The sequence below is a fragment of the Patiria miniata genome, unplaced genomic scaffold (assembly GCF_015706575.1).
Source record: "Patiria miniata isolate m_02_andy unplaced genomic scaffold, ASM1570657v1 HiC_scaffold_3, whole genome shotgun sequence".
NCBI classification, from domain to species: Eukaryota; Metazoa; Echinodermata; class Asteroidea; order Valvatida; family Asterinidae; genus Patiria; species Patiria miniata.
This window is the reverse complement of record NW_024037069.1, coordinates 39,593,292-39,617,731: the sequence shown is the minus strand read 5'-3', so window position 1 is coordinate 39,617,731 and position 24,440 is coordinate 39,593,292. Positions and strand designations below refer to the sequence as shown.

The 24,440-nt window shown below is 42.9% G+C and overlaps 1 protein-coding gene across 1 annotated transcript; it reads right to left on the bottom strand.

The window, feature by feature from the left end:
* Window positions 1–668: 668 nt before the first annotated feature.
* Window positions 669–24,440, bottom strand: LOC119737610. Its single transcript, XM_038212071.1, has 13 exons — window positions 24,184–24,440; window positions 22,277–22,574; window positions 20,091–20,965; window positions 18,663–18,758; window positions 17,558–17,605; window positions 16,624–16,794; window positions 16,173–16,265; window positions 15,870–15,991; window positions 5,507–5,648; window positions 3,863–3,978; window positions 2,977–3,166; window positions 2,359–2,415; window positions 669–2,110 (listed from the first exon to the last, which is right to left on the bottom strand). Exons 1-13 carry the CDS (start codon window positions 24,310–24,312, stop codon window positions 2,003–2,005), a joined length of 2,445 nt encoding a protein of 814 aa, XP_038067999.1. The 5' UTR covers window positions 24,313–24,440; the 3' UTR covers window positions 669–2,002.

Sequence of the window (24,440 nt, the reverse complement as noted above, 5' to 3'; positions counted from 1 at the left end):
GTCAAAAAAGCAAAACCCACATGTTGGGACTATTGATTTAGTTAAGTTCTGCATGTAGCACTTTGAAAATCAAGGATATAAAAGCCCAATTCATGACCTTTCTTTTAGTACAAGAATCATTCAAATCACTCATGTACTTTTCAAGTTACGGAGTTTTAAGCACAACCACCGTTTTAAAGTTCTGTCAACGGATCACAAAAAAAAGTGTTCGTTCTTTCAGCAAAACGAAAACCATTCACCCACATCCCTATGAGATTTGTTTTCGTTTTGCTGAAAGAACACTTACCTTCTTGTGATCTGTGGACAGAACTTTAAAACGGTGGTTATGTTTAAAATTCCGTAACTTGAAAAGTACATGAGTGATTTGAATGATTCTTGTACTAAAAGAAAGCCTATGAATTGGGCTTTCATAGCCTAGATTTTGAAAGGGCTACATGCAGAACTTCACTAAAACAATGGTCCCGACATTTGGGTTTCGCTTTTTTTTTTTTTACTCACCCTGTATTTTCGTCACAGCCCTGGTGTTGTCCGACTGGATTCTGCCTCTTCCCTAAAGAGTGTGATTCTTCATTCTTATATATTTAGTCAGGGAGAGGGGCAGAATTCAATGGGTGTGCCATCGCATAATGAACATTACACCAAAACAATTAACAATTTTCAGAAAAAAATTTGAATGGCATGCATTTCTTTATTATAAAGATAACAAATCGTAACAAACGAGGCATTTCTCATTTTCTTGATATATGACACTGAAATACAAAATTACAAAAACAAAATTGGAAAACTTTCCTGTACAATATAAAATTACATGGAAAATACAAGAGATATACGTGAAATAACTGACAGATTATCCAAGTAAAAATGTACATGCTGGCTGCACTGATGTTAAAAGAAATTTGGAAGACAAGGAGGCTAGTTTTACAGTACTACGTTTTTGAGTAGTAATCTTTTGTTACATTAGCAACATGTATCTGCACAGTCAAAGGGATCCCTGATTCTGAACAAAACCAATACAACCTGATTACTTTAGACTTTGAGAAATGCATTGAAAATTCCTGAGGTCTTTGGCAAACTTAGCTTCGGAAAAAAAGCTCACAGGTCCAGATCTGACTGTCTTGATGTCATGAGTGTGTGGATTCTCTTGGATAGCTCTGGGCCAACCCTCTGTGTTGTTGTAGCAAGCTTACAGGTCCAGGTCTGGTTGTCTTGATGTCATGAGTGTGTGGATTCTCTTGGATAGCTCAGGGCCTACCCTCTGTGTTGTTGTAGCGAGCTTACAGGTCCAGATCTGACTGTCTTGATGTCATGAGTGTGTGGATTCTCTTGGATAGCTCTGGGCCAACCCTCTGTGTTGTTGTAGCAAGCTTACAGGTCCAGATCTGACTGTCTTGATGTCATGAGTGTGTGGATTCTCTTGGATAGCTCTTGGCCTACCCTCCAGGTTGTTGTAGCGAGCTTACAGGTCCAGGTCTGGTTGTCTTGATGTCATGAGTGTGTGGATTCTCTTGGATAGCTCAGGGCCTACCCTCTGTGTTGTTGTAGCGAGCTTACAGGTCCAGATCTGACTGTCTTGATGTCATGAGTGTGTGGATTCTCTTGGATAGCTCTGGGCCAACCCTCTGTGTTGTTGTAGCAAGCTTACAGGTCCAGATCTGACTGTCTTGATGTCATGAGTGTGTGGATTCTCTTGGATAGCTCTTGGCCTACCCTCTGTGTTGTTGTAGCAAGCTTACAGGTCCAGGTCTGGTTGTCTTGATGTCATGAGTGTGTGGATTCTCTTGGATAGCTCAGGGCCTACCCTCTGTGTTGTTGTAGCGAGCTTACAGGTCCAGATCTGGTTGTCTTGATGTCATGAATGTGTGGATTCTCTTGGATAGCTCAGGGCCTACCCTCTGTGGTGTTGCAGCGAGCTTACAGGTCCAGGTCTGGTTGTCTTGATGTCATGAGTTTGGGGATTCTCTTGGATAGCTCAGGGCCAACCCTCTGTGGTGTTGCAGCAAGCTTACAGGTCCAGGTCTGGTTGTCTTGATGTCATGAGCGTGTGGATTCTCTTGGATAGCTCTGGGCCAACCCTTCTAGTTGTTGCCAGAACACCTTCACCTCTTCTTATCTGCAAAGTTAAGTTATTAAACATGTTACTAAGCATTCTACATCTTCTTTTCAGTACGACTGTGCACAACACACTACTATACAGTCGACACTGTAATCCCAATTGATTATTTGTATTATCTCTGGCAAGAAGTGATGCTTCAGAATCTTGCTTGTTACAATAAACCAATAGGAATGGGTAACTGTCTTAGGTATTTATGAATACAAATGTAGTTAGTGAAATGATTAGGCCAATGAATTTGAACTTACCACAATGTCTTGAAGTACTTTCCTTGCTTCTTGAACAGAATCGCATCTGGCATATGCCTGGTTGGAAACGCAACAAAGTCGCATCATTAGTTTCAAGGTGTGAATGCATATAATTAATGAAATTTACAGTGTCATTAAACTCAAAATCTTCCTTTAAACTACACTTTGGCTGATTAAAACAAACTTTTGATATCAGACCACAAAGCTATCAATGAGAAAAAGAGAGTGGTATCACGGATAAACACGCAACGAGCGAGGCTGGAAATATCTGTCAGTGACCCGCTCGCAGCGAGCGAGGCCAGAAATATCAGGGTGTGCTATCTGCAGATGATGGCCTGAACCCGTCTGGCATCGAGGTTTGTGAAAAACAATCCCGCGCCTGGGTCCGGTCACTGTCAAAATAATCCCGGCGCGAACTGGTAGACTGTATCACGTATGAGTTGTGCAGGATTCGGAGACTTTTCCATGAGTTTGTATTCTGGAAATATCAACTTCCCAGGCTCCCAGTAAAATAACAAAATGTGACTTGTCCATGACTTTCCATGATTGTTTTAAATTCCAGGATTTTTCCAGGATTTTGCCATGACTGTGGAAATCCTGAAAGTGGCACGTACAAACCTGTAACAGTTGTCTTGGCGAGGGGTACACAGCGATGATGGAGTTGGCCACCTGGGGACTGACGTTGCGGAACTGCTGCAACTGCTGTCGCCACACCCTACGCAGACCCTGGCCGTCCTTCTTGACCTTGACGCCCCCGGCCCACTCGGTGTCAACATGGAAAGAAAAGGTGGCTTTGTCTCGCTCCCTCCTAGTAAAAATATCACAAAGGGTGCAGTAGTATACAAATATACCATGCTTTGAGGGTGGCTGTATGATATAGACTATCCACCCAAAATAAACCGTGTTATATTTGTTTTACTACACCTCAGTTAGTCCACTGTTTGTTTGCAATCAGTTACACATCCATGAATGGGTGAAAGCCACCTTGTCTGGTTCCCTGACCTGACAATTCCCAGACGTCAATAAATTGCTCCGTTTTGTCTGAAGTTAGGGACATGGATCAAAACTACAAGAACAGCATTTTTTTTGGGGGGGGGGGGTTGGGGGGGGGGGTCCAGCAGCTATGATCACAAAAAGGTAAACAAGTCAGTACAATAATTTCTATAACGGTCAGAGCATACTGACCGAAACGTCGAGTTTATACCTCTGGCTCTTTTCAGAACCATTCTCTTAGTTGAGAAATTATTCGCACATTGTGTTTCCGCAAACCTTTCATTATTTAGTATCTCCACCATGCAAAGCCTCAAATCTTACTTAATTTCTATAAAGCACTAACCCCCAAATTCATCTTTTTTTGAAATTTACAGCAAAAGCAAATGTTGTATATTACCTTTAAAATAACAAAACAAATAAGAGTTTTCTCTTTCAAGAATGAAGACAGGCTAATTATACACCGACTGTTCATGTATTTGAACAACAGTGGGGGTAAATAGTTGTGACTTACTTGAATGGCGTCTCCGCCACTGACTTAGTAACCATGGCAACCAGATCAGCTACTTCAGCAGGTGTCTCCACAAAGCGCACGTTGCATCCTACGTGTAGCTGCAAGTCAACTAATGCCTACAAAGATTAGAAATGTGAAAATATGCCAGGTTAAAGAACAAAATGTTATTTCAACTACTGACTCCGCACAAGAACAGCAGATGATACTGTGTGACAGCTCAACAGGTCGGTATGCTGGGGGGAGGGGGGGGGGGGTTTGAATGACAACAACACCCCCCCCCCCCAAAAAAAAGTCTCAGGTCATGAAACAGGCCTGCTCAAGATAGCTCCAATGTATATTGGGGGGGGGTTGAGGTTTGAATGACAACAACACGCCCCCCAAAAAAAGTCTCAGGTCATGAAACAGGCCTGCTCAAGATAGCTCCAAGATAGCTCAAAGAAGTGTGACACAGTGTGCATGCACTGGTTTTTGCACTGGTTTCTGTAAGCACGATCTGGAGACGAGTAAAAGTCGGAGACAAGAAGTAGACAATGGGCTAACGAGATTGAGCAAAAACTTGTTTCAAGACCTGTCTCAAGACCTACAAAACTGTTTTCGATGACATATTAAAGGGATTTATCCCAAAAATAACCAACCAAATTATTATCAAAGCTCTTGGATTTAAGATTGTACTGATACTAATCACCCCGTGATATTATTCCGTCCGGCTTGCAGTCGTTAAGAAGAAATGAAAAAAATGTGGGTGACTTCCAACAATCCGTTAATTGACTGATTATTGGAAATGAGGAGTGCTATTGACGAAATCATGTTTCGTGATCAAAAGGTTGTGCATGGTAATTCACTATTTTCTCAAAAAGTGTAATACCCACTGAGCTGAAACTTCAACAGGTTAGGTTTTGAACAGTCTTCTTTGGATTTGGAGTGGTGATATTATTGAATACGAATGAAACACATCAAGAGCAAGTGATCCTTTACAGGGTGACCCAAAAAAAACGCAACCCTAAAACAGTTGCATTTTAAAAAAAAAAGGATCAGTGGATTTTTATGTTTTTGGTATCAGATTGAGAGGTTTTTCTTTTCAATACTGAAAAAAATCATGAAAATAGCACTTTGGGTTGCTGAGAAAATTCTGATTATGTAAAAGTAGTCATTTTTCATCCTGTACACAAGTACTTCAAACAGTGAAACATAACTGTAAGCCTACTGTGCAATTATTCTTCATTTGTGCAATTTCTTTAATATTTTGACATAGTTATGATGCCGAAAGGGTTTAAAATAGGACTAAAAAGGATGAGATACCTGTTCAGGTGGAAAATTAAAGGTATTTCCATCAAATTAATTTGTACTCTTGTTATTATTATGTGCCTTGCTGTAAGGATTAGAACATGTACAAATAGGTACAGTGAAAATCCCTTACTGTGGTAATGTTTTGTTCACAGGATGAAAAATGACTACTTTTACATGATTGGAATTTCTCAACAACCCAAAGTACTATTTTCATGATTTTTTCAGTATTCGAAAGAAAAAGCTCTCAGCTTTAATTTGATACCAAAAACATAAAAATCCACCGATCCCTTTTTTTTTAAAGGCAAACGTGTTAGGGTTGCATTTTATTTGGGGTCACCCTGTATGCAGGCAACTCACTTCTTCCACGTCCACCCTGGTCACAACGGTGGTGATATCTTCAATGGGTCGTTTCTTGCGACGCGCCTTGGCGGCGTTTTCAGTTGGCTCGTTGCCAAGGACGGCCGATCGGAAGTTCCGCTGCCTCGAATTCTTCTGCAACCTGTGCAAAGAATCCGAGGAGTACGTCGAGAATGTTTGTACACTTACTACACATAAATACGTGTCTGGTTATAAATATTTAATTCTTATCCTTCAAGTTGATGATTTTGTAAATGGAATGTGATGGAATATCAGATGTCCTAGCAGAGGGGGGGGGGGGAAGGGAATTGGCACATACAAAAAAAAGGATTAGTTTCTTACCTGCAATTTCATCTTCTTTTCAAAAGAAAAGACAAATATCCTTTATATAAAAGACGACGGATTAAGTGAAAGCAAACATAGACGAAGAAGCGGACAGCCATTACACTTTGTTTCAATCTTCTTTTCATTTAATCTGTGTAAAGTGCTTTGGGACGTCAGTGTAAAATGCCATATAAGAACTGTTTTATTATTATTAATAATTATTTATAAATACCTAAGACAGTTTACCCATTCCCATTGGTCGAGAGCCTGTCACGTGGCTGGTCTTAAACAGATGATAAAGACATGGCTGGCTGGTCTGAAACACTGTTCCAGTGTCACATGAAATTTTGGCTCCTATGAAATCCAGTGCTTTTTATCGTTTTATTGGTTGACCATTCACAATCCTCACGTAGGCATGCGCAATACTACCAGTGAGTCAGTATTTCATAGTCCTACATTCACAACACACTCATCACAGCTGCATCTGTGCGTCATCGCGCAGTACACGGAAAGCGCGCGCCAATCTCCATAAAGGGAGTCATTTACATCTTACTCGTGAGCTGGACACGCCATTATATAGCTAGGGGGGTGTTTCAACAAACAGAAAGTAAAATTGTTGAACAAAATCATTGGAAATTGTTTATTTTTGACTTGTTTTGACTTTTGGACAGAAAAGGTTTGATTTTTTGACTGAAAAGGTATTTATGAATGGGAATTTCGCCGAGGGTAATCATCAGCATTCCAGACTCCAACGAGTTGTAAACATAATGTTTAATGCCGACCAAGCACATATTTATTTCCTTATTATTATTACAGGGATACTCCAACTATCTTAATTTTGAAGGCATGTGAACAAAACAAGTTTTAAGTAAGAATGTAGGTTCTCAATTTTTCCCATCAGAATGTGTAGGGACCCGATCTGCTCCTCCCCACACAAAATTGTTGCACCCCTATTTTATTTTTGGAATAGTCCTACTAGCTAGTACTTGTACCTGCACAACATGTGGCCTACTTGTGGTCATTCTTGAATAAGACCACACTGAGAGAACATCATATTCATCTCTCCCTGTTGCAGGTATGTTGAAGATTATTCTTTTAATTTTGATACGTTCAAGTTGACAATACTTTTCACTTGTATATATTTTCTCTCTGTTAATGCATTTTAGCTGAACTAGATAACAGAATTAGCCATTGGATAAGGTTTTGATCTAGGAAGATACTGTGTTCTTGAGACATGTGAGATGGTGTTTAACTGAATAAGGATCATGGCTAAGTACAAGTTGAGAACAGAAGTAACAGTGATTTATCAGTTCTTTTCTAATTCAATTTTATACTTTTGTTACATTACTTTGTAGATTTCTTTATTAATCATCTCTTTAACTTTTATCTAGTTAGCATATAAGTTACTTTTAAATCTAGTATTAGAAGTACAGTATTTCCTGTACTGAGTGCACCTTTAAGTATTAATAGTTAAGATGAAATGGAAGTTATGGTTTGTCCCCAGTACTGAATTTAGACCACTTGATAGATAGAACGAGATGGAGTTAGAATAGAATAAGTATTGTAATTTTCACACTTTTCTGTGCAGTCTTTTGACCAAGGACATTTGTGTAAAGAGGAACGGTTTGTGTAGTGAAACAATGTTGCCAGTGATTATGCCTCAGGCACTTACACTGTTGAGCATGGGCATGGTAAAAAGTGTTGGTGCATAAATACTTAGTTGGCCAGAAACCCCCCCTGGGGTGGGACCACTACTGTATATAGAGGATTGCGGTCCAGCACCAGATGTTAAATCCATTATCTAAGACAGTAGTTCTTTGTTTAGATAAGGAGACCAGAGCTCAGTGCTACCAAACCTCTAGGCAATGTTTCCATGGTAACAAGACTTTTGGCCAGAAGAATTCTGCACGTTGTTACTCAATTGTTAAATAGGCTAGTCTTGTGTATTTCTACTATGGCCACACCAGTTATTTTAGTTGTTTCCATTAGCTATGTACATCTGTTATATCATGTTATATGTTTATTGAATAATGTTATTTCTATTGTGTATCATTGTAAAATGATTGATTCTTGAATAAGACCACACTGAGAGAACATCATATTCATCTCTCCCTGTTGCAGGTGTAACATTTGGCGACCTTGCCAGGACGGGTTGTAATTGGTAAGTCTCTTTTGAGAGGAGCCAGTTACACACCCATGCCTGCCCGAACACAGACATACATGTAACCATGGCGACGGAGCTGGAAGCAGTCCATAAGGAAGTTAACAGTGCCCTCTACCTTTTGACAACAGCACAACTCGAGGAGGTTGCGGGTAGCCTTGACGTGATTGGCTTTCAGCCTGACCTGCCTCACCTAAGGCTGGTAAAGCTCATCACGCGCCATCTAAACCGTGATGAGGTGGACGAGCAGCCGGATGGGGGACTGTCAATGCTCCAAGCCTTGAAGGAGACGCTTGGGAAGATGGAAGTTTCCAGCCCCGCCCAAAGTTCCCAGATGGGAACTGATGAGGCATCAACCTCTGAGGCCTCAGCACCCTCCCCATCGCCCGATCCAGTTCCAGCTGCTATGACCTCCCCATCTCCCAGTGCAGTTCCAGCTGCCATGACACTGCGCCGGGAGTTCAAGATTGCTGGTCAAATCGGGGAACCTGGCCAAAAGGATAAGCTGTCCTTCCCCAGTTTGATCCACCAGATCCAGGTTGGTGTTGAAAAGAAATACCCGCAGAAAGAGATCATCGCAGCAGTTATCAGAAGCATTATGCCAGGAGCCAAGCTTCGTAGCTACCTGGAAGGAAAGTCAGATCTGACACTCCCCACTCTCCGTCGACTGCTGAGATCCCACTTTAAGGAGAAGGATGCCACGGAGCTCTTCAATCAGCTGTCCCGCCTGGCCCAGGAGCAAAAGGAGTCTGCCCATACCTTCCTGATTCGCGCTCTGGAACTGCGCCAAAGAGTGCTGTTTGCATCTCAAGAAGCAGGTTCCACCTTCTCTTACGAGCCAGCGCTGATCCAGGGTGTCTTCCTCCACTCGGTACTTACGGGCCTGCGGGATGCCAGCGTCAAGGCAGAGATGCGTCCTCATCTTGCCGACAAGAGTATATCTGATGAGGACCTCTTTGAGCATCTTAATGTTGCGGCAACCAACGAAGAAGAAAGCCGGTCGAAACTTCGGAAAGGTAGTTCTTCTCAGGATGCCCGGGTTGATGCGGTTGAAGTGCAGAGTGAGCAGAATAGTCCCCCAAAGAAGTCCAATCCCCTTGTCCAGGAGGTCCGTGACAGTACAGCTGATATAAATCTGCTAAAGGCCCAAATAGCAGAGATCCGAGAGGCTGTGATGAGTCTGAAACCAGGTCAAGCCTCAAGCCGTCCCAGCCCTCCGCCCCGACCTTACGGATGCCGGTCCTGTAGGCAAAGTGGTAATGGGCCATCCTGCTCACACTGTTTTAAGTGTGGCTCATCGGAGCACTTTGCAAGGGGGTGTCGTCAAAGGAGAGGACCTTCGGGAAACGCCAGTGGACTACCGCCGAGGGACGAGCAGTAGTCGGAGAAGGTCAGGAGTCCCAGGGTACAAGAAAGTCCAAGTCATCCCTTTGTCCAGAAAACCAGGTGCGAGTCTGCCATCTTACACCGAAGCAGCATCACAAAGTCGTTAGACTTGTCGGTAGAAGATGCACAGTTAGTTGCTCCCTCCAAGGAGTTCGCACTGACGCGTTATGGGACACTGGGGCCCAAGTTTCGATTGTACCCCTCGGTTGGATGGAGCGGAATCTTCCAGAACTTCAGTTACGAGCCATTGAGGAGCTGATGGAAACGGGTGAGCAGTTCAATCTTGCAGCGGCAAATGGAACTCCCATCCCGTTCAAAGGATGGGTGGAGTTAGAGTTTAGGTTGACTGGGGAGACGGCATCGCCGCCAGGAATGACAGTTCCTGTCCTCGTCAGCACAGATGAGATTGAACGACCCATCATCGGCTACAACGTAATTGAGATGTTAGTGAAGACGGAAGATTCCTCTGCATCCATCAAGTCAGCCTTTCCTGGGCTTCGACCCGCTCAAGTGGCTGCGTTAGTGGGCTTCCTCCATACCAACGACCCAGATGATTTCTGTGAGGTGAAGCTGGGAAAAAAGGATGTGGTGATTCCAGCTGGAGAGAACATGGTAGTCACTGGGAGTGCACATCCAGGACCAGTAACTGAAGACTTGACGGTTCTTTTTGAGCCTGATGTCCAACGCTGCTGGCCGGATGGTCTGCAGATGGATGAATCAGTTGTACGTGTTCCAAAGGGTTCCTTCTGCAAGGTGTGCATCCTAGTCTGCAACCATAGTAAGAGTCCTGTCACGCTCAAACAGAAAACTGTACTCGGCAGACTACAACTAATCCATTCCATCATCCCCGGTGAGATACAGCCTGACATCCCAGCCACGACTGACCAAACAAAAGTAGAAGTGTCCTCTGTTCAAACCAGTGGGGACAAGTGGAATCCAGAAGTAGATCTCCTTCATCTTCCTGAGAAACAGCGAAAAGTCGCAGAAAAGATGTTGGAAGATGAGTGTCAAGCCTTTGGAAGAAATAAGAGCGACACTGGATGTGCGCCCGACTTAAAGATGCGGATCCGCGTACATGATGAACAGCCAGTGCGGCGCACTTACTCCTCCATACCAAGTCCCTTGTACAGCGAGGTTAAGAATTACATTCTTGACCTCCTCAGTAAAGGCTGGATCACCAAATCTCAGTCCCCCTATTCATCACCTGTAGTTTGCGTACGCAAGAAGGATGGAACACTTCGCTTGTGTGTCGACTACAGAGAACTCAACAAGAAAACCATCCCCGACAGACAGCCAATTCCGAGAGTACGTGATGTTCTGAATAGCCTGGCTGGGAACACTTGGTTTTCCACATTGGACCAGGGGAAGGCCTACCATCAAGGGTTCATTGACGAGGACAGCCGACCACTGACAGCCTTTGTCACACCGTGGGGGCTGCATGAGTGGGTGCGCATTCCCTTCGGCCTAATGAATGCTCCGGCAACATTTCAACGATACATGGAAGGCTGTCTAGAAGGACTCAGTGGGGAAATCTGTGTAGTCTACCTTGATGATGTCCTGGTCTATGGTCGGACTTTCGAAGAACACCTGGAGAATGTCCAGAAAGTACTGCAACGCCTACAGCAGCATGGTATCAAACTGAAGTCAGCCAAGTGTCACCTGTTCCTGAAGGAAGTCCGTTATCTCGGGAGACTGGTCTCAGCTGCAGGACACAGAGCGGACCCTGCAGACACTGCAGCTTTGCAGGCAATCAAGATGAAAACACCTGCAAATGTCGGTGATGTGAGAAAGGTGCTTGGACTTTTGGGATACTACCGGCAGTACTTGGAAAACTTCTCCTCCAGGGCAAAGCCACTGTACGAGCTGCTGTCTGTATCAAGAAGTTCAAATGCCAAACCAGATCCAGTACCGACCAAGAAACAGACGAAGAAAAGGACATCCCCTTCCGCTAAGAAGTCAGGACAGCTCCCTTCGCACCAGCCAGTGACATGGACTCCACAACATCAGGAAATTCTCAACTCCCTAATAGACCGTCTCATGCAACCACCAGTGATGGCTTTCCCGGACTTCACCCAGCCTTTCTTCTTGACCACAGATGCATCTCAGGAGGGCCTGGGTGCTGTACTATACCAGAAACAAGAAGGGAAAACCAGAGTGATCGGTTTCGGGTCCAGAACACTTAGCCCAGCAGAGAAAAACTACCATCTGCACTCGGGGAAGTTGGAATTCCTGGCCCTGAAATGGGCGATAACAGATAAGTTTCGAGACTATCTGTTCTACGCACCATCATTTGTAGTCTACACAGACAACAACCCTTTGACATACATCCTTTCCACCGCAAGACTGAATGCAACAGGTCATCGCTGGGTTGCTGAACTTGCCGATTTCCGGTTCTCTATCAAATACAGACCGGGGAAAAGCAACAGAGATGCAGATGCCCTGTCCCGCATTCCCATGGACTTTGATGCATATGCAGCCTTGTGTACACAAGAAATTACACCCAATGCGCTCACAGCAACAGTTCAAGGCATTAATGCCTTCAGCAAGCATCAAGTTTCCTGGGCTGCAGCTATTGGTGTGGATGATGAGTCTCTGCACCCAGAGGAGAAAACCCCAGTCCCAATACAACCTGTCCTCAATAGAGCCTCACTTGCACAGTCGCAGCGGGAAGATGGTGCAATCAGTCGTGTCATCCATTACCAGACTTTGAAGAAACGACCATCCAGACAACAGCGACAAGAGGACTTACCAGAGACACGAGCACTGATGAGGGAGTGGGACCAGCTTCAGCTGGATACAGATGGCATCCTCATCAGGAAGACTCAGTCCCGTAAGCAGGTAGTCCTCCCACAGAAGTACAGGGCCAGGGTTCTCAAGGAACTACACGATGAGATGGGACACCTTGGCGCAGAACGGGTCGTTAACCTAGCAAGGGATCGCTTCTTTTGGCCGCACATGGCTCGAGACATCGAGACATATGTGACCAAAGAATGCAGATGTCTTAAAAACAAACGTCCCAACATTCCAACCAGAGCCCCACTGTCTAGCATCACCACCACTGAACCCTTCGAGCTAATTTCTATTGATTTTCTGCATCTGGAGAAGTGCAAGGGAGGATACCAATACATTCTAGTGATCATGGACCACTTCACCCGATTTGCACAATGCTACCCGACGACAAACAAATCTGGCAAGACAGTGGCCCAGGTGATATTCAACGACTTCGTTCTCCGATTTGGGTTTCCAAAGAAGATACACCACGATCAGGGTGGGGAATTTGAGAATCACCTGTTTCGCGAGCTAGAACAGTGCAGCGGCATTGGCCACTCCCGAACAACGCCCTATCACCCACAGGGGAACGGCCAGGTGGAGAGATTCAACCGGACTCTACTTCAGATGCTGAGGACCCTAACAGATGAAGAAAAGGCCCGGTGGAAGGACTCCCTCAACAAGGTAGTGTTCGCCTATAATAGCACAAAACAGGAGACAACAGGGTATTCGCCATTTTATCTTCTGTTTGGCCGAGCCCCTCGTCTTCCGGTCGACTTGCTGTTTGGTCTGACGCCAGGTTCCGGAACCCACTGTTCAAATCCCAGTCCGAAGAAGTATGTGGACCAATGGCAGAAAAAGCTTCAGGAGGCCTATGAAATCGTGAGAGGGAGAGCAGAGAAAGCCGGAACACGGGCCAGAGGTTATTACGACAGGAAGGCAAACTCCAGTTGTCTTAAGGCCGGTGACCGTGTTCTTGTTCGACGTTTGGCGCTCCCTGGAGGTCCCAGTAAGCTGGAATCTTATTGGGAGAAGCAGATCCATGTGGTCATCCAGAGGAAAGGTGACATGCCGGTGTATGATGTACAACCAGAAGACAACTCTGGTAGAGTTCGTACTCTTCATCGGAACCATCTCCTTCCATGCGAGTGTCTAGCTCCAGACAAACCGGAACCACAGATAGAACGCAAGAAACCACGCAAGGTGACTCGCTCCCATCCCAAGCCTCAGTATCAAGACCAATCCAGTGACGACAGTTCTGCAGAAGAGAACGTCACGTGGATGGGTTTCCAGGAAACAGATGAACTGACGTCAGATCGACCTACTCATCTTCGACCCGAGGCAGTCCCCTTCCAACCTGATGCCCAAGCACCTGGCGAGGATGACACAATGGATCTTGACCCTAGTGATGAATTGGCCCCAGATGAGCCCATCCCTACTCATGAACCTGCAGAAGCAGAGATCAAGGATGAGCCAGAAGTGAGTCAAGATACAGTCTCAGACCCAGGTGAGGATGATCCAATCGAACGTCCAGTGCGAAATAGACAAGCCCCAGCCAGATTTACCTATGATGTCCTGGGTGAGCCAAAAGTGAATCATGTTCAGCATTCAGCCACTCCAACTGTTGTGCCTCAGCCACAGATGCCACACCAAGGACCATGGCCAAATGCCCTAATGACCCGTGCAGGTGGCTGGACATGGTTACCGCAGATTCAAAACTTTGCATGGATACCACCTATGAATCAGTTCCCTTACGTGTATCCTCCTAATGGACCAGTCCCATTGATGTACCCTCAGAAGGGGCCTGTCCCAGAGATGTTACCCCACGGATAGGAGTGTCATTCATGTACAGATGTTCCGAAGGCCAGATGGCAGAAATTTGGTTGTTGACTACGACAAGTGAAAAGGAGTTACGGATGGACTGGATTAGGCTGGCCAGCAAAGGATACTTGGAGACATTCGTGAACACTTGCGGTTTGATGGGTTCTAACCCACCTACGAGTTAAATACGATGAGGAGTCTCCATCAAAAGTTAACGCCATCCTGTAACAGAGACACTTGTTAGGCTTCAAAGTGTTGCATTTGCATTAACAATGTTGGAAGGCTCGGAAACTATAGAATGATCCTTTTGATCTAGAAGTCCTTGGCCTCCAAGAATTAGCTACTCTAGGACCCTTGACTTCGATATTCATGCAGTGCCTGGGAAACACTACTGAATAGCATACAGTTTGTTTGCATTTCTGAGCTAGATATTTCCTATGTCCCACTTGTGCACTGAAGCATTTATAGTTTTGATGTTTGTAAATAGTTTAAGTTAATTTTTTTTTCCTTAAGAATTAAGTGTAGCCATGTAACAATTTTTTTCCCCAGTTTAGACCGTCGTGAAAGTTTTCTTGATTTTTTTTCATAATTGTGGTATTTTCAGAAATGTTTGGGACAACATTTATTTTTTGGGGGGCGCATGTAGGGACCCGATCTGCTCCTCCCCACACAAAATTGTTGCACCCCTATTTTATTTTTGGAATAGTCCTACTAGCTAGTACTTGTACCTGCACAACATGTGGCCTACTTGTGGTCATTCTTGAATAAGACCACACTGAGAGAACATCATATTCATCTCTCCCTGTTGCAGGTATGTTGAAGATTATTCTTTTAATTTTGATACGTTCAAGTTGACAATACTTTTCACTTGTATATATTTTCTCTCTGTTAATGCATTTTAGCTGAACTAGATAACAGAATTAGCCATTGGATAAGGTTTTGATCTAGGAAGATACTGTGTTCTTGAGACATGTGAGATGGTGTTTAACTGAATAAGGATCATGGCTAAGTACAAGTTGAGAACAGAAGTAACAGTGATTTATCAGTTCTTTTCTAATTCAATTTTATACTTTTGTTACATTACTTTGTAGATTTCTTTATTAATCATCTCTTTAACTTTTATCTAGTTAGCATATAAGTTACTTTTAAATCTAGTATTAGAAGTACAGTATTTCCTGTACTGAGTGCACCTTTAAGTATTAATAGTTAAGATGAAATGGAAGTTATGGTTTGTCCCCAGTACTGAATTTAGACCACTTGATAGATAGAACGAGATGGAGTTAGAATAGAATAAGTATTGTAATTTTCACACTTTTCTGTGCAGTCTTTTGACCAAGGACATTTGTGTAAAGAGGAACGGTTTGTGTAGTGAAACAATGTTGCCAGTGATTATGCCTCAGGCACTTACACTGTTGAGCATGGGCATGGTAAAAAGTGTTGGTGCATAAATACTTAGTTGGCCAGAAACCCCCCCTGGGGTGGGACCACTACTGTATATAGAGGATTGCGGTCCAGCACCAGATGTTAAATCCATTATCTAAGACAGTAGTTCTTTGTTTAGATAAGGAGACCAGAGCTCAGTGCTACCAAACCTCTAGGCAATGTTTCCATGGTAACAAGACTTTTGGCCAGAAGAATTCTGCACGTTGTTACTCAATTGTTAAATAGGCTAGTCTTGTGTATTTCTACTATGGCCACACCAGTTATTTTAGTTGTTTCCATTAGCTATGTACATCTGTTATATCATGTTATATGTTTATTGAATAATGTTATTTCTATTGTGTATCATTGTAAAATGATTGATTCTTGAATAAGACCACACTGAGAGAACATCATATTCATCTCTCCCTGTTGCAGGTGTAACAAATGCAACACAAGTACAAACAGCGTCGACATTTTTACCTGAAGTATTTTTCCATTCCTTGAACGATGAACGTGACTGCATTCCCTTGTAGTATTTGCTGTGTGTTTCTGGCGTACGTCCGTAAGGACTCCTGGCCTGTGCAGTAAGCACCCTGTTGCTCCTATACTCAGAGATGCAAGATAACACGGGAAATGTTAATCAGCAGATGGTACGTAGTGCACATTCGTAAAAGTTGAACATATTTCAACTCAGGCGAATTTCGCAGCGAACGTTTCATGACATCGAATTCCCTTCGCATTCGCATGAAGTATGAACCGGGCTTAAGATGTGTACATCTGTACCTGTTTGAATGCGTGCACCAAGTCAACAAAGCTGGCCACAGAAAGCTGAATAAGTGCTTCGCACTCCTCCTTCTCATGCTGTAGAGTCTGCAACTAAACACAAATATAAATATTGCAGTCGGGGATAAGAGACAATGATTAACGCACAGTGTGAAATGCGAGCACTATCTGCCTTCAAACCTCAACTGTTGTTTTAAGGCTTAGAGTCTGCGATGGTACGATACATGGTGTTTCTCTGGCCTACTCATGAGAATGCCAATAAAAAAAATGGCCTGCTTCCTATTCTTGATTGTCTTGCTTGCGAAGAGGTAAAAAAATTGATGGGAGGCAAAAAAGGGTGAAATAGAAGAGGCAAAGGTATTTTTGTTTGTTGAGCATGCTGCTGATCCATTTAATAGAGTGACAGAGTTTATGAGTGGGTTTTTAAGAAGTATTCTTTATTTGTCACTACCTGCAAATCATCTCCCAGATTGTGTTGCATGACTTGTCGTCTCCACGTTATACTCCCAGGGATGGCCTGAGATTCAACGGCCGTTTTGCTGTTGAGTTCCTGCAGTTTGGCCAGCAAGGTAGCACCAACAGAATCCTCTAACAGTAACGGATCTATCACGACAGTAATGTACTGTTCACGGGGGAAAAAGTACAAGATGAAAATGTGTTGGAATTTATAGAAAAATCTGTGGTGACTTCGGTCACTGCACCAGCTAAACTCACTCCCGAAATGGAGAACTACGCACTTTCTTGTTGGCACATGATGGTTATTGCAGTTTTCTTGGTCATATCTAATCAAATATGCGAGGTTTGGGGTAGGAATCAGGTCACAAGTCTGTATTTTTCTGAATGTAACATAAATGTACAGGGTGGTGCCAAAAGAAGGAAACCCACTTTTTAAAGTAATTTTCAACTACTTGTTGAGCATATTTCAAAAATACTGATCTTTAAACATAAGTGACGAAAAAATAATTGCAAATGCATATTTTGTCTCTGAGATATGGTAGTTTAAAATTTCATGTGCCAAATCTGTTTGTCCGTGGACGGCTTTACTCCACCCGCTTGACTGAGCTTCAGAGCTTGATTTGAAGACTAAAAACACTACATAAGACTTACACGTTGACAACAGTATTTTTGGTGACTTGTATTCGAATAAGCATAATAACACTATTCTTGCAATTATATTATAGATTTTTTCACCATGTATGGTTGAAGAGCTATACTTCACTACATTAATTTAAACAAAAGGTCAAATAAGTTAAGTAAGTAGGCTAAAATTCCTGTCAAAAGTGGGTTTCCTTCTTTTAGCACCACCTTGTAGCAAACAATGAAAAAGTGACTACATAGCAAAAGATAATTTCACCAGGTGACTTAATCGCCAACCCATACCTTACCTTCATACATTCCTCAGGCTTGTCTGCTTTATGTGCTTCTCGGAGTGCCTGAACAAGAACACACAAAATTATACTGTTTAACTGTTGGCTTTGCGCTAACAGATTGCAGATTGGCAGTGCGCAAATGAGATACCGTGCAGTGTTGCAGCTCATGCTATTTAACTGTGAACCGCAAAACGAGCACGAGTGGAACATGGAATAATGTAGTGCGTTTTTTTGCCATACGTGTATGCCACAAGGCAGAAGGCTTAGTGGTATATGGGACACAGAAGCACTACATTTTCCGTGTTCTACGAGCATGAGTGGGACAACAAATTTATATTCAAGCAAACTTGAAACACAGTAAAGATGGAATCCACACGCTGCACACGAACTTTTCAGCAGTTATCATATTACACATGTGCGTGCAGCAGGATTATTAAATCGTGTGCTTGGATACTGTAATTTCATTGGTCTAAAACGGTCACGTGTCTGGACAATAAAAATGCTTGTCACATACTGAGGGTAATATCGCACTGCGTTCATTGTGCGCGTTGCGCGCGTGTGGAACCTGCCACTGCCAGCGTGCTACAGCTTTGCGCAATGAGAAATGCAATGTGAAACACTCAGTCTCATGTCCGGCAGAACATCAAAACCTTCAGTTGTCAAAGATTACATCGCAGAGATTTAATTTATTTCTCACACAGTAAGTTAAAACCATTTGTCTTTTTGAGTTATTGGCACCATATAACAAAACAATTGTTGGCTGCCGTGATGTGGGATATGACGTTTTGAACACCCTCTGGGCGCATAGCACCCTCGGCTTCACCTCAGGTGCTATGCACCTCTCGGGTGTTAAAAACGTCGTATGCCACATCATCCCAGTCAACAATTGATAAACGGCACGTGCATCTTAGAATAGCACGATATCATATGTGAAGTGCGATATGGACCGTGGTATAAGGGATATCACACTGTTGTTGCCATGGATCGACCAATCAGGATCGAGGATTAAAGTTTGCTTGAAGATAAAGACTTCACAACTCTTCATTTTATATTCAACACTTCAAATCAAGTCACTATTTAACTTAAACCATCCCCAAAATGCCGAAACGTCATCATTTACCCTTTGTACTTGTGCCTCTCGTTGCTTCTGCTGTTTCCTCTCCTCCAGTTGTCTCATCTTCTGCTGCTTCTCCTGATCTTTTTGAGCTCGTCTCTCCTGGTAAGAAGGGGAAAAAATAACGTTCTATCATTTATCCTTCACGTTCAACAAATAAACCACAAAATATGAAGACAATTTTTAAGGGTTTGCCTGCTCAGATGGTGGAGCACTAGTTAGGCGAAGTAAAAAAAACAACATGTTTCTCGTCCCCGCCTGCTTCCTTTTTGGAGGCCGCCTGGATTTTTTTATTATTTTTTATTTTTAAAAAATCCAGTAAAAAAACACAGAAAAAGTCCACAAATTCATCTGAAAAGAAATACTTGCGAAAATCTGTTCATTGTAGACCAATACAACTCAAAATGACACTGTAAATATGTTCAGTTCTCTTGTCCAACTTGTCTTTCATTTTAAAAGTGTCTTTGAACAGTGGAAACACCAACGGTTGCAGAAAATTTTAAAATGGCGGCCATCTTGACCAAAATAAAAAATAAAAAGCCCCTCTTCCTCCTTTTTTTCAAAAACCCGGACGAGAAACATGTTTTTTTTTTATTTGGCCTCAGGAGTTATCATAGGTTACAGGTTTAGAGTTTGTTTCAGTTAAGTTTGTCTATTTAACAGATGATTGATTAAAAATGTTCTGATGTAGTTTATCTATTCCCAAACATATAAGATTTGAGGCTTTGCATGGTGGAGTATCAGTATCGTTTTGGTTTGCGGTAACACCATGTGGTAATTAATAACTACTGTTGCTCAGTAGATATTTAGTTGCGACAAGAACTTGTCCTGCTTATTATCAACTTTGGCTAAGTAGTTTCTGATGATAAGAACAGTCCTGCTTAGTTCTAAAAGAACTTGTCTTTGGTCTCAATGTTTCGACTAGCCTGCTCTAGTCGTCGTCAGGAGACTGAGGAGAGTTGGAGATGCTGCTCCTTAAGTAGGCTTGAGAAATCAGAACTGATTTTGTTTGGCAAGTAAATTTGGGGGAAACAAAGATAAATTTAACTGCTGCAAAATAAATCATCAACAAGTTTCGGATGATGGGTGGGCGGGGGCAGGGGTAGGAGGTTCATGGGGTAGGGCTGGGAGCATGCTGGACAATGGTTAGTAAGAATGCATCCCATAGACCTTTAACATGCTGCCACCATTTCAGTCATGTTCCCTGTATTCAATAACAGTACTGAATGATCATGTTTTTTGTGCAAAAAGGAACCAGACTATTTTTCCTGATTTGAATGGGAAAAAATCAAGATGGCCGCAACATGACAATGGTCTATAAGGAAGTGCTTCATTTCACATACCTCAATATTAAAAAAAGGAGTTTACCAAATACAGTACATGAATTCAATACTACAGATTCCTACGAAGAAATACTGAGGTCTTCAATCTCACCAGTGCTTGTTGCTTGGCAGCTACAATCTCTTCCGGACTTCGCTTGGCTTTCTTCCTGACAGGCGCCGTGTCATAACTACTCTCTTGAGAAAGAGCACTGCTACTACACGATGTACCCTGAGAAGAGTGTAATGTCTGCTCGTCTTCTTGCCACCTTGATGCACAGTGTCCTGATTCGGGCAGACGAGAGTGACAAGTTGATGAAGAATTTGTTCTCACGGAAGCATCGTCCTCGTCATCTGACGAAATGTCGTGGTACTTTTTCGAACCAGTCTTGGGACAGTCTGTTTTCTTTCTGTCATGGGAAAGATTGGCAACATTCCTATCGGAGGCCTTGTAGCTTTGGTAATCGTTTTTAGTAGTTGTGACGCCACAAGTGTCTGCCTTGTCTTGAGGGTGACTGGATCGGTAGTTTTCAACAACAGTTTGATGATTTTTGGTCTGTTTGCTGCGTATTCGGTGAAGTAACGACAAGGTGATGCCTTCTTCTTCATCACTAGAAATTGACATGGGACTGCATCCACCATTGGAATCCATTGTATTATTCCCTGAGCGACAATCGCCTTGATCAGGAAGTCCTACCGTTTCAATGCCTTCGAAGTTAATTTCTTTCTCAAAAGTCTCGGAACCCTGTATTTTGTCCAGCTGCTTTCCAGTTGAGTGATGAACCACATTAGCATTGTGTTCTAAGATGTCGTATTCTGGCGATGTTCCAGTTCTTCTCAAGCTCCGTTCTGATAAATCTTGGCTGGGGGAGCGATTCTCGGTGTTGGAATTTTCACTGTCAGAGTCACGACTTGATAGCGATATAGGACTGCAAGTACTGGGACCTTCACCAGATTCAAAGTTAGGAGATGGAGACCATGCCACTACCTCTGTAAAAAGAACACACACAAAAGTAAATGAAGTTGTAGAAAAGCTTCTCAAGAAAAGTGTGTGGTCTCATCGTGGCAAGATATCTCCTTTAAATATCCTTAAAGGAACATGTTACCTCATTGATAGTCCGAAAATTTGGGACTTTCGATTCTGTGTATGAGAGTCCCAAAACTTAAGGTATTGAAAACATGCAATACAAGAAAATAGACTGGCATCTGAAACAACCAGTCCAACAACCCTTCAGTACTGCAAAATTAACTGTGCCAAAAGAAACATCTGGCATGTCTGGTACTGGTCTCTAATATTTCTACACATTTCTCCATAGTCAGCTACCAGACTAATGAAGAGGTCAGTTTTTTCAAACAGTTGGACCATGGTTGGACATGTACCAGTCTAGTCATTGGCCTGAAGTTGATATCAATTGACTTCCCTCTCAGGTGCAAAATATTGAAGAAAAGTCTGCTTTAAATATTGAATTGAGACTTCAATCTTGCTTGGTGAAATACTGAGGACGTTGTCTTTGCCTCATGAAACAAATTTGAGAATTTTGTCAGACAAAGAGTTGGCCTGATTTCGTTTTGCATGTTTTTCAGCACACACGGTTCCAGTCCACCTCACTGATAGCCTTTCGCCAAGGCCATCGTGGCTTAAACAGGCATTATTAGACGGAGCAGAGAGGCCGCGAAGTGACTGGAGCAGAGACCACACACACGAGTGGTGAAGCCACGATGCCTCTTCCAACTTGTCAGGAATTTATGTTTTTCTTTATTTCAGCTACCCTAAAAGGGTAGCAAAATTCCAACCAATCATTAGCCTTATAAATACGCGCGTAAGCACGCGCGCACACGCCTAAATGGAGTTAGAAAAGGCCTCATGGCTTCACCACTACGAACACTGGCTTGGTCTTTGCTCAAGTCGCTTCATGATTTTGCAGCTTCGCCGCTCTAAGCCACAGAGGCCTTGGCAAAAGGCTACCTAACTGACTGACTGTCACTTGTGAATTGGACATGAACTTTCATGATACACATGTGCACATGTAGGCAGTGAGTGGAGACTCCCACGCGAACGGCAACATTTCCTTTTTTCTTTTCCATCATGTTATCACTACCGCTTTCACTACAAACTTTTTGGCCATTCCGAATCAATAAATATACAACTGTGTGGGTTTTGGGACCAGCTTTACTAGACTTGCCAAGTCTTTGTTAGCCCCAAAATGCAAATCACCCAAGTGGTCTTTACCCAAGGCTTAACAGCAGTTGTTTTGGCAGCATTTTGAAAAGTTGCATGAGTATATCTGCTTATGAACAAACCTTCATCAAAACTGCTTAAATCTTGCCGCGTAACTCTCTGACGAAGGCTAATATCTGGCAGGTCACTGCAATCGCTAGCATCATCAGAATCAGTATGCTTATCAGAACAAGTGTCTGTACTGCTTCCGCACCCGGTAATTCCAAAATCGTGCTGATGCAATCTGCTGTTATGGTTGTCCTGATTTCTTGGTTGATGATGGGATGAGAGCTCCTTTTCATTCAATGGAGTTGGGGATGAAAGTTGTCTTTCAGCTACTGCGGGCGGCAGCTCGTGTTGTGGTGCAGCGCCAACTAGAAACTGGAAATTGAAAACAACAATCATATAACTGAGCGCTAAAAATTAGAAAGTTCCCAAAACTGAGTGATACATTTACTATCTAAAGTGAATCCTCCAGAGCTATGAATCAAATGAAATATTCTGCAATGAAATGTAGGATTTGATTTCAAGCAACTTCAAGGGGGCTGGCACCATATTTCAATAGGGGGCGCTGTTCAAATTTGACGATTAGTAACTCCAGATTACAGAATGGTGTACAAATGCCCACTATCTAAGCTGCCTCTGTCCGTATGTTGAACAGGCGGGCATTATACCAGTATATTTATTTTTTGGGAGTGTCAGAGCAGGGGGGGTTCGCATTATTTTTTAGGAATTTCTGTGAAAAAAATTGTGGAAAGAGCTGGGTTTTTTTACCCCCCCCCCCCGATCCGCGCCTGACCACTGCCCTCTGACTCCCCTCAAGTCAGTGATTAGCAAACTACCTACACAAGAATCTTTCAACGTCATTGTTTTAGGATACGTTGTACTTAAAGGAAAGATTCCCATATCTGGCCATCACTAATTTTTCCCTTTAGTGACCTGTCAGCCATCAGAAAGTGCTAAAATTGTAAAAAGTCAAATTTAACAGGGAAAATATTGTTGAAGTATTTACTAAGAAAACACTTACAAATTTTCAGACCCGTCTCAGACATATGTTGGTGTTCCCTAACGTGGCGCACTTCGATGTTTGGCTGACTTTCCTCGTGTAGTGTTGCCAAACCACTTTGGTGACAAACCTCAAATTCATGCAGTGAAATACTGGTACTTTGACCTTATTAATGCTCGTTATTTAACCTCTGTGAATAATATTGGTTTCATGAAATTTAATCCGAAATTTAATCCGAAATTCAAAAAAGGTGGCATCCGGAAATTGGGCACAAATTGGCGGAGTGTTCCCTAACGTGGCACACTTGAATAAATCTCGGAAAATTCCAAATTGACATTTAAGAATTCCTGTAAAGTTGATAGATTCTGATAAACCATTATTATCTCTACTTACATACAGAACCAGAAGTTTGTCAGAATTTTTTTCTTATTTTTCGGGGCATTTTCAAAGGGTTCACTTTGCACTTCAAAATAAAATCGGAAAATCACGCCAATATGAATTTTTCTTCTAACTTTGACTTTGTAACGGGTAGACAAACTCGCGATTTATGAACGGGAGTGTTAAGAACTTGATGAAATTTCCCTTTCTGTGAAATTTCAGTTAAAACTTTTGCTCTAGGTAGGCGCTACAGGCGAAAATCAAAGTGCGCCAAGTTGGGGGCCGCGCCACGTTAGGATACATCAACAATACTACTACTAGGGAGTAGGGTTTGTGCAAATTACCGGTTTGTGCACAGCATGCACAGGGTGACAAGTGATGGCCAGATGGGCAATGATGGGAATCTTTCCTACTTAACTTATGAATGCCAAACTACAAAGTACCAAGGTAACAACAGTAACAGGGACAGGATAGAATACTACCCTGAACTAAATTGATAGTAGGCCCTAGTATCCATGGTATCGGTCTCCCAAAACTAAGGTGTTCACAAAATCACAACAGCCTACTACTAGTACTAGCCTACATTCATGAAAAATAATAACGCACATTGCCTTCGAAGATTCGGTTGATAGTCTCCTGAACGTCTGCCGTCACCGATAAATCTCTTTCAATATCTGCTCTTGGAATGTCTGGACACACCATCAACACCTGCTCCACCTGCTCAGCCAGATCCATTGAGAATAAACAAAGGCAATTGTCTAATTTAACTTCATCCAGGCATCTGTCGATACTTTGTCAAGAACTGCGATTCAACACTCGCGCACAAAATGCATTCATGACAGAATGACAGTCTCATGGCCACC